The following is a 14,515-nucleotide window of genomic DNA, read 5'->3' on the forward strand; positions in this document are numbered from 1 at the left end:
ACAAATCATCATTGGGCAACGGGCTAGCAGCCTGCCAAAACTGTTCAACGGACACGCTGCACACACCAGCGGAACCTAAAGAACCACCACAACTTCAACTGACGAATTACAGGTACTTCGAGGAGAATGCGTGTGAAGGAATGCCCACAGCACGTCGATGGCTGCTCCTACAACCACAAGGGCAAATTACAAGCTGGAGCGGGAGTGGTCTGGCTCAACAACGACCCTTGCCCACTGCAACAATTCAACTTAGGCCCTCGCTCATCACAATATGCTGAAATAGCAGCCATCCTCATTACACTGCAAATGGCCGCATCCCACAACATCAAAGAACTCCTCATCTGTACCGATTCAAACTACGCCCGTCTCAGATTCCAACCTGTGTCGAGCCTTTTTAGTGAAATGCTCAATGTTTTTTTCCCTGCAACCGCAGACTTTCACCACAGAGGAGTCCAAGGTGGAGTTAGTTCTCACCCTGCTGTCTGGGAAGGCTGCTTTATGGGGAACGGTGGTGTGGGAAAATCATCATTCCTGCTGTTCCTCGTTCCACGCACTCTCTGAGGAGATGAAGAGAGTCTTCAATCGTGCGGTGGTTGGATGAGAAGCAGCGCGCAAGCTGGCCGATCTCCGTCAGTGTGAAAGATCTGTCTCGGACTTCTCCATTGAGTTCCGAACCCCGGCGGCCGAGTGCAAGTGGAACGAGGAGGCGCAGTGAGACATGTTCCTGCATGGGTTGGCTGACCGGGTCCAGAAGGAAATATTCATTGTGGAATTGCTCACCAGCTTGGATGGATTGATTGACTTAGCTCTCCGTGTAGATTCACGTTTACATCAACGTGACCAGCAAGCTCATCATCAGTTGTTACCAGCATTTCCTGATTATTCTCCTGTCGAGTCTGGACGTACGGTCAACCAACTGTCTGACAGCGAACCCATGCAGGTTGGTAGAGCTCGGCTTTCTCGGGAGGAGAGAGAGCGTCGACGGACTAGAGGATTGTGTTTATACTGTGGTGCGTCGGGGCATTTCCTGGCAAAATACCCAGTAAAAGCTCAAGCCCGACAGTAGAATTGAGGTTACTGTCGGGTGGAGTATCATTTAACCAATCCTCAACCACCACGCTCCTCCCGATAAAACTGCAATGGGCTGTCGGAAGACATGACGGTTCGGCTTTGCTGGATTCAGGGGCTGAGGGAAATCTTATGGACCGAAAACTGGCGCACCAGCTTCATATTCCCACAACCTCACTCCATCACAAGATTGTTGCCATTGCACTTAATGGACAATCACTTCCCGACATCACTCACTCCACCATACCTGTTACACTCATTACGTCAGGCAACCATACAGAGACGATTGAGTTCCTATTGACTGATTCACCTACTACACCAGTGGTACTGGGACACCCTTGGCTCGTCCGACAGAACCCTACAGTAAATTGGGGCCAGAGTTCCGTCTCTGCGTGGAGCAAGAACTGTTACGCTTCTTGTCTTGTGTCTGCCTGTTCTCCTGTGTCTTGTGTTTCGTTGCAGGATGAGGTGGTGAGTCTGTCAAACGTGCCCGAGGAGTATCTTGACCTGAAGGAGGTGTTCAGTAAGTCCAGGGCTGCTTCTCTTCCTCCCCATTGTCCCTATGACTGTGCCATAGATCTAGTTCCAGGTACTTCTCCGCCTAAGGGCAGGTTATACTCGCTTTCATTTCCTGAAAGGGAGGCCATGGAGAAATATGTTTCTGATTCTCTAGCGGCCGGGTTCATTCACCCTTCTTCTTCTCCAGCGGGGGCAGGTTTTTTCTTTGTCGCGAAGAATCCTTTACCGTTGATGTCTTCTGCGTTCGAGAGGTTGCAGGGAGCATCCGTCTTCACCAAATTAGATTTACATAACGCCTATCATTTGGTTTGCATAAGGGAGGGAGAGGAGTGGAAAACTGCCTTTAATACAGGGGGCACTTTGAGTCTCGGGTCATGCCGTTTGGGTTATCCAACTGTCCCGCAGTTTTCCAAGCACTCGTCAATGACGTGCTGAGAGACATGTTAGATCAGTTCATATATGTTTACCAGGATGACATATTGATTCTTCGTCTCTCCAGGAAAATGTGCAGCACGTCAGGCGAGTGCTCCAGAGGCTGCTTGAGAATGGGCTTTTTGTCAAGGCGGAGAAGTGCACGTTTCATGCACAGTCGGTTCCCGTTTTAGGGTACATTGTCTCGGTTGAGGGAATTCGCATGGACCCCGATAAGGTTAAGGCTGTGGTGGATTGGCCAACCCCTGATTCCCGTAAGGCCCTGCAGAGGTTTCTGGGGTTCGCCAATTTCTACCGACGTTTCATTCGTAATTTCAGCCAACTAGCCGCTCCTCTGACGACCTTGACCTCCCCCAAGACGACGTTCAGGTTGTCCAGTGCAGCTGAGGCTGCATTTGCCAAACTGAAACGCTGCTTCGTTTTGGCGCCCATTCTTATCGCTCCTGATCCCACACATCAGTTTGTGGTGGAGGTCGATGCATCAGAGGTGGGGGTAGGCGCGGTGTTGTCACAGTGATCTCCCTCAGACGATAAAGTGCATCCCTGCGTGTTTTTCTCCCATCGATTATCTTCTGCCGAGTGCAACTACGACATTGGTAACAGAGAGTTGTTGGCGGTTAAGTTAGCATTGGAGTCACTGGTTAGAAGGGTCGGGGGTACCTTTTGTCGTCTGGACCGATCATAAGAACTTGGAATACATCAGATCCGTTAAACGCCTCAACTCCAGGCAGGCTCGGTGGGCACTTTTTTTCGGTCATTTTGATTTTTCACTGTTGTACCGCCCGGACTCCAAGAACATCAAGCCCGATGCGCTGTCTCGTATTTTTGATCGTTCCGAACGCCCGTTGTCTCCCGAGTGCATACTATCTGAGAGACTCTTTGTCTCTACGCTCACTTGGGAGATCGAGTTCGCACAGCCTTAGAGGGGATAACGCCTCCTCCTGGGTGCCCACCGAATCGGTTATTCGTGCCGGAGGGGTTATGGTTCGACGTTATTCGGTGGGGTCATGGTTCCAATGTGGCTTGCCATCCAGGAATTGGACGCACTAGGTTTCTAGTTAAACAACGGTTCTGGTGGCCCGCCATGGCTCGCGACATTCTGGATTTTGTTTTGGCCTGCTCAGTCTGTGCTCGTGGTAAGACTTCCAATCGAACCCCAGAGGGGTTACTTCAACCGCTGTCTGTCCCTTCGAGACCCTGGTCCCACATTGCGTTAGATTTCGTCACAGCCCTCCCGCCCTCCCTGGACAAGACGGTCGTTTTGACCGTGGTGGACCGGTTCTCGAAGATGGCTTATTTCATCCCCTTACCCAAATTACCGTCTGCTAAGGAGACAGCGCTTACTGTCGTTGATCACGTCTTTCGTATTCATGGCCTCCCGATGGACGTGGTTTCCAACAGGAGACCCCAATTTGTATAAAAATTTTGGACAGAGTTTTGTCGTCTGCTGGGGGCGAGTGTCAGTCTGTCCTCTGGGTTTCACCCTCAGAGCAACGGCCAGACGGAGCAGGCTAACCAGGATCTGGAGAGAGTGTTGCGATGTTTGGTTGCACAGAATCCCACTTCCTGGTGTCAACAACTCTCATGGGTTGAGAACGCACATAACTCATTACCAGTGTCGTCCACGGGCCTCTCACCATTCGAGTGTAGTCTAGGGTACCAGCCACCTATCTTTCCTGGTCTGGAATCCGAAGTCGCGGTTCCCTCTGCCCACGCCTTCGTCCAGAGGTGCCATCGCACCTGGATAAGAGCCCGAGAGACTCTTCTCCGGGTGGGAGCGCGCACTAAGGCTCAGGCTGATCGCCACCAGTCAAAGCCTCCCGTATACGTCGATGGTCAAAAAGTGTGGCTTTCTTCTAAGAACTTTCCACTCCGCTCCATCTGTAATAAACTTGCTCCTAAATTCATTGGTCCATTTCCTGTCACCAAAGTTCTTAGTCTGGTGGCAGTCCGCCTCAAACTTCCTCCAGCGTACAGTTCACCCCGTGTTTCATGTTTCTAAAATAAAACCCGTATTTCGTTCACCCCTTAATCCGCCTACCCCGGTTCCTCCACTGCCGCATCTCGTAGACGGGGAACCAACGTATTCTCCGGGTGGGAGCGCGCACTAAGGCTCAGGCTGATCGCCACCAGTCAAAGCCTCCCGTATACGTCGATGGTCAAAAAGTGTGGCTTTCTTCTAAGAACATTCCACTCCGCTCCATCTGTAATAAACTTGCTCCTAAATTCATTGGTCCATTTCCTGTCACCAAAGTTCTTAGTCTGGTGGCAGTCCGCCTCAAACTTCCTCCAGCGTACAGTTCACCCCGTGTTTCATGTTTCTAAAATAAAACCCGTATTTCGTTCACCCCTTAATCCGCCTACCCCGGTTCCTCCACTGCCGCATCTCGTAGACGGGGAACCAACGTATTCTCCGGGTGGGAGCGCGCACTAAGGCTCAGGCCGATCGCCACCAGTCAAAGCCTCCCGTATACGTCGATGGTCAAAAAGTGTGGCTTTCTTCTAAGAACATTCCACTCCGCTCCATCTGTAATAAACTTGCTCCTAAATTCATTGGTCCATTTCCTGTCACCAAAGTTCTTAGTCTGGTGGCAGTCCGCCTCAAACTTCCTCCAGCGTACAGTTCACCCCGTGTTTCATGTTTCTAAAATAAAACCCGTATTTCGTTCACCCCTTAATCCGCCTACCCCGGTTCCTCCACTGCCGCATCTCGTAGACGGGGAACCAACGTATTCTCCGGGTGGGAGCGCGCACTAAGGCTCAGGCCGATCGCCACCAGTCAAAGCCTCCCGTATACGTCGATGGTCAAAAAGTGTGGCTTTCTTCTAAGAACATTCCACTCCGCTCCATCTGTAATAAACTTGCTCCTAAATTCATTGGTCCATTTCCTGTCACCAAAGTTCTTAGTCTGGTGGCAGTCAGCCTCAAACTTCCTCCAGCGTACAGTTCACCCCGTGTTTCATGTTTCTAAAATAAAACCCGTATTTCGTTCAACCCTTAATCCGCCTACCCCGGTTCCTCCACTGCCGCATCTCGTAGACGGGGAACCAACATATTCGGTTAATCGTATTCTGGACTCAAGGCGGAGGGGACATGGATTCCAGTATTTGGTGGACTGGGAAGGTTATGGTCCGGAGGAGAGAAGTTGGGTTCCTGCCAGGGACATTCTGGATCACTCCCTTATTGATGATTACAATCTATGGGTAAGACTGGCTGGGAGCGCCAGGGGGCGCTTCTAGGGGGAGGGGTACTGTCACGGTTCATTAAATCACTGTCTCATCCTTGCTTGTCTGTTGTGTGTATGGTGTGAGTGGGTGTGTCCTAGCTCGTGATCACGGGCTGATCTGTCACAGCTGTGGATCATTACTGGGTCTATTTAAGATCTACTCACGCTCCTCTCATTGTCAGATCCTCAGAGTTTCTCGGTGTTCCTGTTTCTGCTTCCCGATCCGTCTTCTGGTCTCTCTGCCCTGTCTTCGGAGGATTCCTCGGCTGGTTGTGACTGCCCATTGTGTCCCTGCGTCCTATTCCATCCACGCTGTGCACAAGCTCCACCATTCTAGTGACTTTGTTTGTTCTCTCAATAAACTGTTGTTTATCTGCAGTTGAATCCTTCTCTTGATTATTCATAACAGTCACATGATCCTTCAGAAATCATTCTAATATGCTGATTTATTATCAGTCATGGAAAAAGTTGTGCTGCTTAATATTTCTTTATAAACTGAGATAATTTTAGTATTCTTTGAATAAAAGAACAGCATTTATTTGTAATAGAAATGTTTTGTAACGACATGCACTACTGTTCAAAAGTTTGGGGTCAGTATTTTTTTTTTTTTTTAAGAATATGAATACATTTATTCAGCAATTTTTAAAATTGATTTTAAAAAGTGATAGTAAAGACATACTGTTAGGAAAGATTTCTATAATTTTGAAAATTCCTGTCAGGATTCAATCAATCAATCCTGTATAAAGTATCTGTAATGTGACGTCTCTCCAAAGAACACAGGAATCGGGAATTGACCGACAGTGACTTTTAATAACAGAGAGCAGTTAGGCAATGTTTACAAATAACAGAAAGTTACTTTAAGACTGGACAAAGACTACAACGAAACTGAATGCTTATAAAGATCAGGAAACAAAGGAGTAAACAACATGATTAATACAAGAATTGGATGATAATTAACTAAACAAGGACAGGAAATACCAAATAAGAACAAAACGGAACTAAATGGAAACTGACACATGACAGATATCAGGGGGCGGGCGCCCTGGAGGCTGGAGCAAAGCCAGGACAGAGAGGAGACAAGCGTAGCCTCCAGGGTGGGTCAGGGCACTCCGGGAGCCATGGCGGATCCGGGGACTTGGGAGGCCGTGGCGGATCAGGAGACTCGGGGAGCCATGGCCATATTATTTTTTCAGGAGGCCATGGCGGATCAGGGAGCTCCGTGGCCTTGGCTCTTGGCCCGGCCACACAGGCAGTGACTATATGGCCCTCCCCAAAATTTTCTTGGGGAGGTTCCCCTCAGGGAACAATTTAGGAGAAGCGGGCTCTTGGGGTCGCTCTGGAAGCACGGAGCTGGACAGGACCAGCGGAGACATAGGAGGGCGCTCTGGCAGCACGGACACTTGGGGACGCTCTGGAAGCGCGGAGCTGGACGGGACCAGCGGAGACATAGGAGGGCACTCTGGAAGCACAAACACCTGGGGGCACTCGGGCAACGCGGAGCTGGACAGGACCAGCAGAGACATAGGAGGGCGCTCTGGAAGCGCAGACACTTGGGGGCGCTCGGGCAGCGCGAAGCTGGATGATTAATACAAGACAGGTGAACTGGATGATAATTCACTAAACAAGGACAGGAAATACCAAATAAGGACAAAACGGAACTAAATGGAAACCGACACGTGACAGTATCACAGCTTCCAGAAAAAATATTAAGCACAATTGTTTCCAACACTGACAATAACCAAATATCAAATCAGCACATGAGAATGATCTCTGAAGGATCATGTGACACTAAAAAATAGTAATGCGTCCAGACATTTGACCAGTACGGCATATAAACAAAAGATAGAGACCGTTTCCAGCATATTTATTAACATGTGATCAATATCAAAAGCAGCAGGCTGACCATAAGCAGCTTTGAGTACTACATTGCATTTCATACTCAAGTTCTCAAACACATCTGAGTGTTCATATGGTCACATGTGGTTTGGCACTGTCCTGTCTCCCTGTAGCACTCACTGTCTTAGGTGTCTTACATTACAGATGATGGCTTTGCTAAAGACAAAAGTAGACCAACAATTATTTTATTTAATGCACAATATTTACAAATAATACTATTATTGTTTAATGCATCAGTACATGTTGGAATTAACATTAGACAAGCATAAGTGATGAAAAATGTTTACCGTTAGCTTTTGTAAACTGCAGTTAACTGTTTCACTATACAAAATTCCTTTGTGCCGTCCTTTCAGAAATACCAATCTACAACTACAACACCAGTTTTCTGGAGGTCTTTTGCTGTTATCCTTGTTATACTGGTAACACTTTAATTACCATGAATTCATGCATAAATTAATGTGTGAATTATGCATTACTTCAGGCATTGATATCTCATGAATTATCAGGAACTAACAAGAGTTCAAAGTCTTTCATTCATGACTTCATGGATGAACAACACCTTAATTAAGACATTAACTAAGGTGAGTACATCATCATGATTTATGATTTATTACGCATGATCATGGTGTTTTCTTTGTTCACACAAAAAAAAACAAGGTCTTTACTATCCATTGTGGATAAAGCTATGCTTATGGTACATGATTCAAAAAAGCATTATTTCGTACATATAAGACTACTTGAATTATTAAAGGAATATACAAAAATCCACATTACCTCATGCATGCATACAGGCTAGAACAGTATATCAATTAATGTGAGAACTAATGTTTTCATTAAATATAATATGAGTTATCAAGCATGTTCATATCTTCTTCATAGTAGCCTGCAGGTAAATGGACAGACCCCAACATTGGCCAATCACAGCACATAGTATGTGAATTCTGTTGACATCCAAATACAGTAGTCATCATTAACTAAGCATTAACTTCTCATGACTTCATCATGTGTGTGGCCCCTCAACTAAAGTGGTGACCAGACCCCAACATTTGCCAATCACAGCACATAGTATGTGAATTCTGTTGACATCAAAATACAGTAGCTATCATTAACTAAGCATTAACTTCTCATGACTTCATTGTGTGTGTGGCCCCTCAACTAAAGTCAAGTGGCTTGCTGCAGCCCACAAGATCCAGGGAGCGTGGTTGGATCCACATCTAGGGGGTGGAGATGGATAGGTTTAGGTATATGTAAGGTGGGAGGAGTTGGATCTGGATCCACCACGTCCCCTGGATCTTGTGGGCTGCAGCGAGACGCTCCTCACTAAAGTGGTGACCAGACCCCAACATTGGCCAATCACAGCACATACAGTAGCTTGTAAACTCTGTTGACATCCAAATACAGTAGTCATCATTAACTAAGCATTAGCTTCTCATGACTTCATCATGTGTGTGGCCCCTCAACTAAAGTGGTGACTTGTTCCTTTGGAATACTGATAAACAGGGCGTTATTAATCATGGCATAATTGTGAAATGACATGAATATGAACATGAAATTTCAAGCTTTTGCACACAATGTACTGTGGGCACAAAGGGACTTTGATTATAACTTTCTGCTTTATTCTTAAACAGTATAACCCAGGTAAATCAACAGCAATGCCTGGGAAGAGCTGAGAAGGAATTCAGTACATATACTGTACCATGAACTTTAAGTGCCTGTATATCTTAAAACTCTTTACAAAACCATAAAGGATTTACAAAACAAAAAAAAAATATTTGAAAAAAATGAAAGATGAAACAAGGTTTCACAAACAGCTTGGTCTTTTTTAAGGTAAGGAGACACCTTTTAGTGTAACAAGCTACTGATGTGGACTCCTCATTAAAAATGTAATGTTCAATAAAAATAAACTGATCAAATAAATAGCACAAACATGGCAGTACATATACAAGCTTGTCCTTTGTAGGGTATAGAGTGCAGAAAACGGAATTATATGTTAGTTGCAGGGGGTTTTATAAGCAGGAGCCTACAGCTTCAGCTATCTTAAAGAAAAATTAAAGAAATCTTTTCACAAGAGTTTTCACATATAAATGCACTTAAAGTTCATGGTATATGAAGTCACCACTTTAGCTGAGGGGCCACACACATGATGAAGAAGATATGAACATGCTTGATAACTCATATCATATTTAATGAAAAACATTAGTTCTCACATTAATTGATATACTGTTCTAGCCTGTATGCATGAGGTAATGTGGATTTTTGTATATTCCTTTAATAATTAAAGTAATCTTACATGCACAAAATAATGCTTTTTTGAATAATTTACCATAAGCATAGCTTTATCCACAATGGATAGGAAAGGCCTTGTTTTTTGTGAACAAAGAAAACACCATGATCATGCGTAATAAATCATAAATCATAATGATGTACTCACCTTAGTTAATGTCTTAATTAAGGTGTTGTTTATCCATGAAGTAATGAATGAAAGACTTTGGACTCATGTTAGTTCCTGATAATTCATGAGATATTAATGCATGAAGTAATGCATAATTCACACATTCATTTATGCATGAATTCATGGTAATTCATGTACCCTTACCATAAAGTGTTACCGTTATACTTATTTTTTTTTTTTTATTTTTAACCTCTTTTAGAATTGGCTGATTTATTCTTAGAGTGATCTTTGCTGGACACCCACTCCTAGGGTGAGTGGCAACCAGTGGCGGCTACTGGTCTTTCAAAGAGGGGAAGCTCATTTTCGGCCTACATCATAAAAATTGTCCATTTATTTATACGTAAATTCTGCCATCGTGTGCAGTTTGCTAGCTGGCTAGTTCACCGCCTGGCCTACTGTATGAATGAATGAACAAACGATGTAAAAAAACATATTAAACTCGATGGAGGAAATGTGGGAGTTAGGTTAAACTGAAACAAGGAATGTGGTGTATAATTGTGTGAAATGTATAATGAAAATTGGCCAGCAATTTCGCCAAGCAAATATCAAGAAATAGTTGCAGCAGTTTGTCTTTTGACTACACTTGCAAAGTCCACTATGGGACTGAGCTCGAATCAGTGTTGCCAACTTCTTTCGATGGAAAGTAGCTAAAGCCAGTTTGAAAAGTCGCTAAATGTCGCCAGATGACGTCATGCGCTAATTAGCATATTTATGACGTCATCGCATCATATTGCCTTTTACATTTGTTTGTCTCTCTGTGCTCATACTGTATTTTGATGTAGCCAAATTCTCAATAAAACTGTTTTCCTTTATATATTTTACTGTTTATGTTGTCAGTCAACGGGATAAATATGAAATAGTGACTGAAACGCAGCCCTTTAAGAATACATAACCAGCTCTCCCTCCCAAGAAGTTAGTCTGCACAAAAATCCTAATTTATAATCGTGCCGTCGTCTGATGAAATCAAATATTACACACAAGATAAGACAATTCCTGTGCTGTGGTTTCGGCTATAAATTAGATGCATGTAAAATTAGAGAAGCAACATAATATCTGTTTGAACTGAACGCACTGCTCCTCTCAGCCGCTCACTGAACAGAGAAAGAGGTGCGTGCGCGCTCACCTCGTGCCGTTGCGGCAGTACCAGCGATCACAGACACTCACTAAGGTTTGTCAAAGAAGTCGTTAGATTTGTCGCTAGTCGCTTTTGGGGAAAAAGGTCGCTAGGGTGGTCTGAAAAGTCGCTAAGTTGGCAACACTGGCTCGAATAGCTTCAGCATCAGCGACTTCTTATAGGACACAATCGCTGTCAATCAAAAGGAGATGCAGTCTTTCGACAGACCCTCCAATCATCACGCAGAAGCCCGGAGTCCAGCCCCGCCCACTCCTCCATTCACCCCCAGAGACGCTGAGCGTCCGTATAATCGCAGCATTTATCCAATGACCGTCTAGTTTTGAAGCACTGAAAAAAACTGTTCAAAGCAGCCCCATAGAAGTCAATGGACGCCAGGCTTCAACAGGGAAATACACTGTGATGCTACGGGAATATACGAGAAGGAAATCGAGTCAGCTGCTATATGTAGCTGATTCTGAACGAACTCGTCTTCGAGATGAACGTGTTCTAACGCATTTTTAATCAATAAAATGTTAACACAATAGTACATATTTGACCATAATTTTTTTGACATTATAGGGGAAGCCGAGCTTCCCTTGCAGTCTTAAAGAAATCCCCACTGGTGGCAACAGTCCAGAGTTTTTGTAGACAGTATCTTAACATGGATTCATGCACACCCAAGTCATTAGCAATGCTTTGGTTCCCTTTTCCAGCTTTGTGTCACTCTGTAATTTGTTTTTATGGTACTGTGGAAGCTCTTGTGTTTGAGACATGTCTCACACTAAATAATCTTTCTTGAAAACCGATTTGTTTCCCCCAACTGCTCCCCGGGCGCCGCAGCATAAATGGCTGCCCACTGCTCCGGGTGTGTGTTCACGTTTCCAAACTTATCTCTTTAACTCCAGTAAATTAATTACTATGGAAGTCAGTGGAGACCAGCAACTGTTTGGGTACCCACATTCTTCAAAATATCTTTTTTTGTGTTCAGCAGAAGAGAGAAATTCATACAGGTTTGGACAACTTAAGGTTGAGTAAATGATCACAGAATTTTCATTCTTGAGTGAAATATCCCTTTAACTTACTTTTCCCAGCCTGCCTTGTCATTGGTCACTCAATGTCTTAAAATACAGTTTTGAAAAGTACAATTGTTGTGTGCTTTTAGTTAAGTCAGATTGTGCTTCACTCTAATTGTGTTAATATATGATCAAACCATGTTTTTTGAGGAATCAATACAGAAATCCAGATAACGCCAAAGAGTACAAAAACTTATTCTTGCCACTGTACCTGTGTAAAAGGTATGAAAAAGGTTGTAGCCTGGTTTTAAAGAAACTTGTTTAAAGGGTATCTGACCGTTTTGATGCGGGTGAAGGAGAGGATGGTGGGATGATGAAGGAAAAGCTCTGTGTCTGTGGAATCTTCTCCATTATTGGATACCTCCACTGAAAGATTCACTGGGTAACCAGCAGCACTCACTACAGTATCCCTGGTGATACAGAGACATATATGCATGTGACTCTGGACCACAAAACCAGTCTTAAGTAACACAGGTGTATTTGAAACAATAGCCAACAATACATTGTATGCGTCAAAATTACCAATTTTTCTTTTATGCCAAAAATAATTAGGATATTAAAGTAAAGATCATGTTCCATGAAGATATTTTGTAAATTTCCTACCATAAATATATCAAAACTTAATTTTTGATTAGTTATATGCTTTGCTGAGAACTTCATTTGGACAACTTTAAAGGCGATTTTCTCAATATTTAGATTTTTTGCACCCTCAGATTCCAGATTTTCAAATAGCTGTATCTCAGCCAAATATTGTCTTATCCTAACAAATGTCTCCATTAAGTATGTAAGCCTCGTTCCCTGAAGGAGGGAACGGAGACGTCACGTCAGTGACCGACAAATTGGGATCTCGCTTAGAGAGACCAATCCACTATGAGTGTATCTAAACGAGCCAATGTACATGGGCATGCGATTATTGCATCCAGCTGCCGCTGATCACAGCGTGAGTATAAGTAGGCAGCAGGTACAGCGCATGTTCAGGTTTTCGCTGAGGAGCCGAGCCGGTGACCCGGATGCTCAGCGGTGGGAATAACACTGGGAAATGTACCCGCTCCGCCACGTCTGACTGCCGAGGGAATGGAGGAGCTCAACAGGGTCTACAGTACAGACTCTCTTGAGCAGTTTTAGCAAGCCGACCCGAAACCGGAGCTTCTCAGTGCTTCTACCCGTTTGAGGTGAGAACACAGGAGGAAACCGGTTCCACACGAAGGCTATAGAACCTAGCGAACGTGTGGAATGCCGACACCAAGCAGAGGATGGCCCACTGGATAGTGGACGCCATCACCCTGGCTTATCAGGCACAGGGTGTGCCCTGCCCGTTCAGGTTGAGAGCCCACTCTACTAGAAGTGTTGCATCTTCCTGGTCGTTGGATCGTGGCACCTCGCTGGCAGATATTTGTAGAGCTGTGGGCGACCCAGCTCTACAAATATGCAACAGGAAGATGCAACACTTCTAGTAGAGTGGGCTCTCAACCTGAACGGGCAGGGCACACCCTGTGCCTGATAAGCCAGGGTGATGGCGTCCACTATCCAGTGGGCCATCCTCTGCTTGGTGTCGGCATTCCCCTTCTGCCGGCCTCCGTGACAGGCAAAGGTCTGAGTTCCTGAAGCTTTGCATCCTTTCAACGTAGCATCTCAATGCTCGGACGGGACAAAGCAAAGCTAGGGCTGGGTCTGCCTCCTCCGAGGGCAGCGCTTGCAGGCTTACCACCTGGTCCCTGAAGTGAGTAGTGGAAACCTTGGGCACATAGCCAGGCCGGGGCCTCAGGATTACCTCGGGGTCAGCCGCCCCAAACTCTAGGCACGAATCGTTGACAGAAAATGCGTGCAGGTCCCTTACCCTCTTGATGGAGGCCAATGCAAGCAGGAGCAGAGTCTTCATTGAAAGAAACTTCAGCTCAACTGTCTGCAAAGGTTCAAATGGTGTAGTGATGTAGTGCTCTGAGCACTAGAGACAGGTCCCAAGAGGGTATAGAGGGGGGCCGTGGAGGATTTAACCTTCTTGCCCACCTAAAGAACCTGATGACCAAGTCATGCTTACCCACCGACTTCCCTTCCACGGGGTCGTGGTTGGCAGCAATCGTAGCCACATAGACTTTAAGGGTGGAGGGAGACAGCCTTCGCTCCAACCCCTGCTGCAAAAAGGACAGTACGACTCTGATTGGGCACTTCCGGGGGTCTTCTTGGTGAGAAGAACACCACTCGATGAACAGGTTCCACTTCAAAGCGTAAGCATGTCTCGCAGACGGCGCTCTCGCCGAAGTGATGGTGTCAACTAGGGTAGGTCACCTAGAACCTCCGCGTCCCGTCCAGGGACCAGACATGAAGTTTCCAGAGGTCTGGATGCGGGTGCCATAAGGTGCCCCATCTCCATAAGGAGTCAGTAGATCCTTCCTCAGAGGAATCTGCCAAGGAGGGGCTGTCACGAGGAGCATAAGTTCTGGGAACCAAGTCCGAGTGGACCAGTACAGTGCCACGAGCAGGACCTGCTCTTCGTCCTCCCTGATCTTGCACAGTGTCTGTGCGAGAAGGCTCACGGGGGGAACGCATGCTTGCGAAGGCCCCGCGGCCAGCTGTGTGCCAGTGCGTCCGTGCCGAGTTGCGACATGAGACGGGAGCGTAGACCACCTTGTCGGTTGATGTACGCAACGGTCGCAGTGTTGTCTGTGCGGACCAGTACGTGCTTGCCTCGTAAGCACCTCCTGAGAAGGATCAAGGCCAGGCGTACTGCTAGCAAC

The 14,515-nt window shown here is 45.8% G+C and overlaps 1 protein-coding gene across 2 annotated transcripts in view; it reads right to left on the minus strand.

Moving 5' to 3' along the window:
- Window positions 1-14,515, minus strand: part of LOC306871966 (integrin alpha-X-like) — a 109,689-nt gene that overhangs the window by 29,301 nt on the left and 65,873 nt on the right. For both annotated transcript variants that reach the window (XM_079420258.1, XM_079420257.1), the window contains exon 20: window positions 12,058-12,190. In XM_079420258.1, the coding sequence (XP_079276384.1) occupies window positions 12,058-12,190 (133 nt within the window). The remainder of the gene's footprint in view (window positions 1-12,057; window positions 12,191-14,515) is intronic.

This window comes from Barbus barbus (genome assembly GCF_936440315.1).
Source record: "Barbus barbus genome assembly, chromosome: 6".
In the NCBI taxonomy this organism is placed as follows: domain Eukaryota; kingdom Metazoa; phylum Chordata; class Actinopteri; order Cypriniformes; family Cyprinidae; genus Barbus; species Barbus barbus.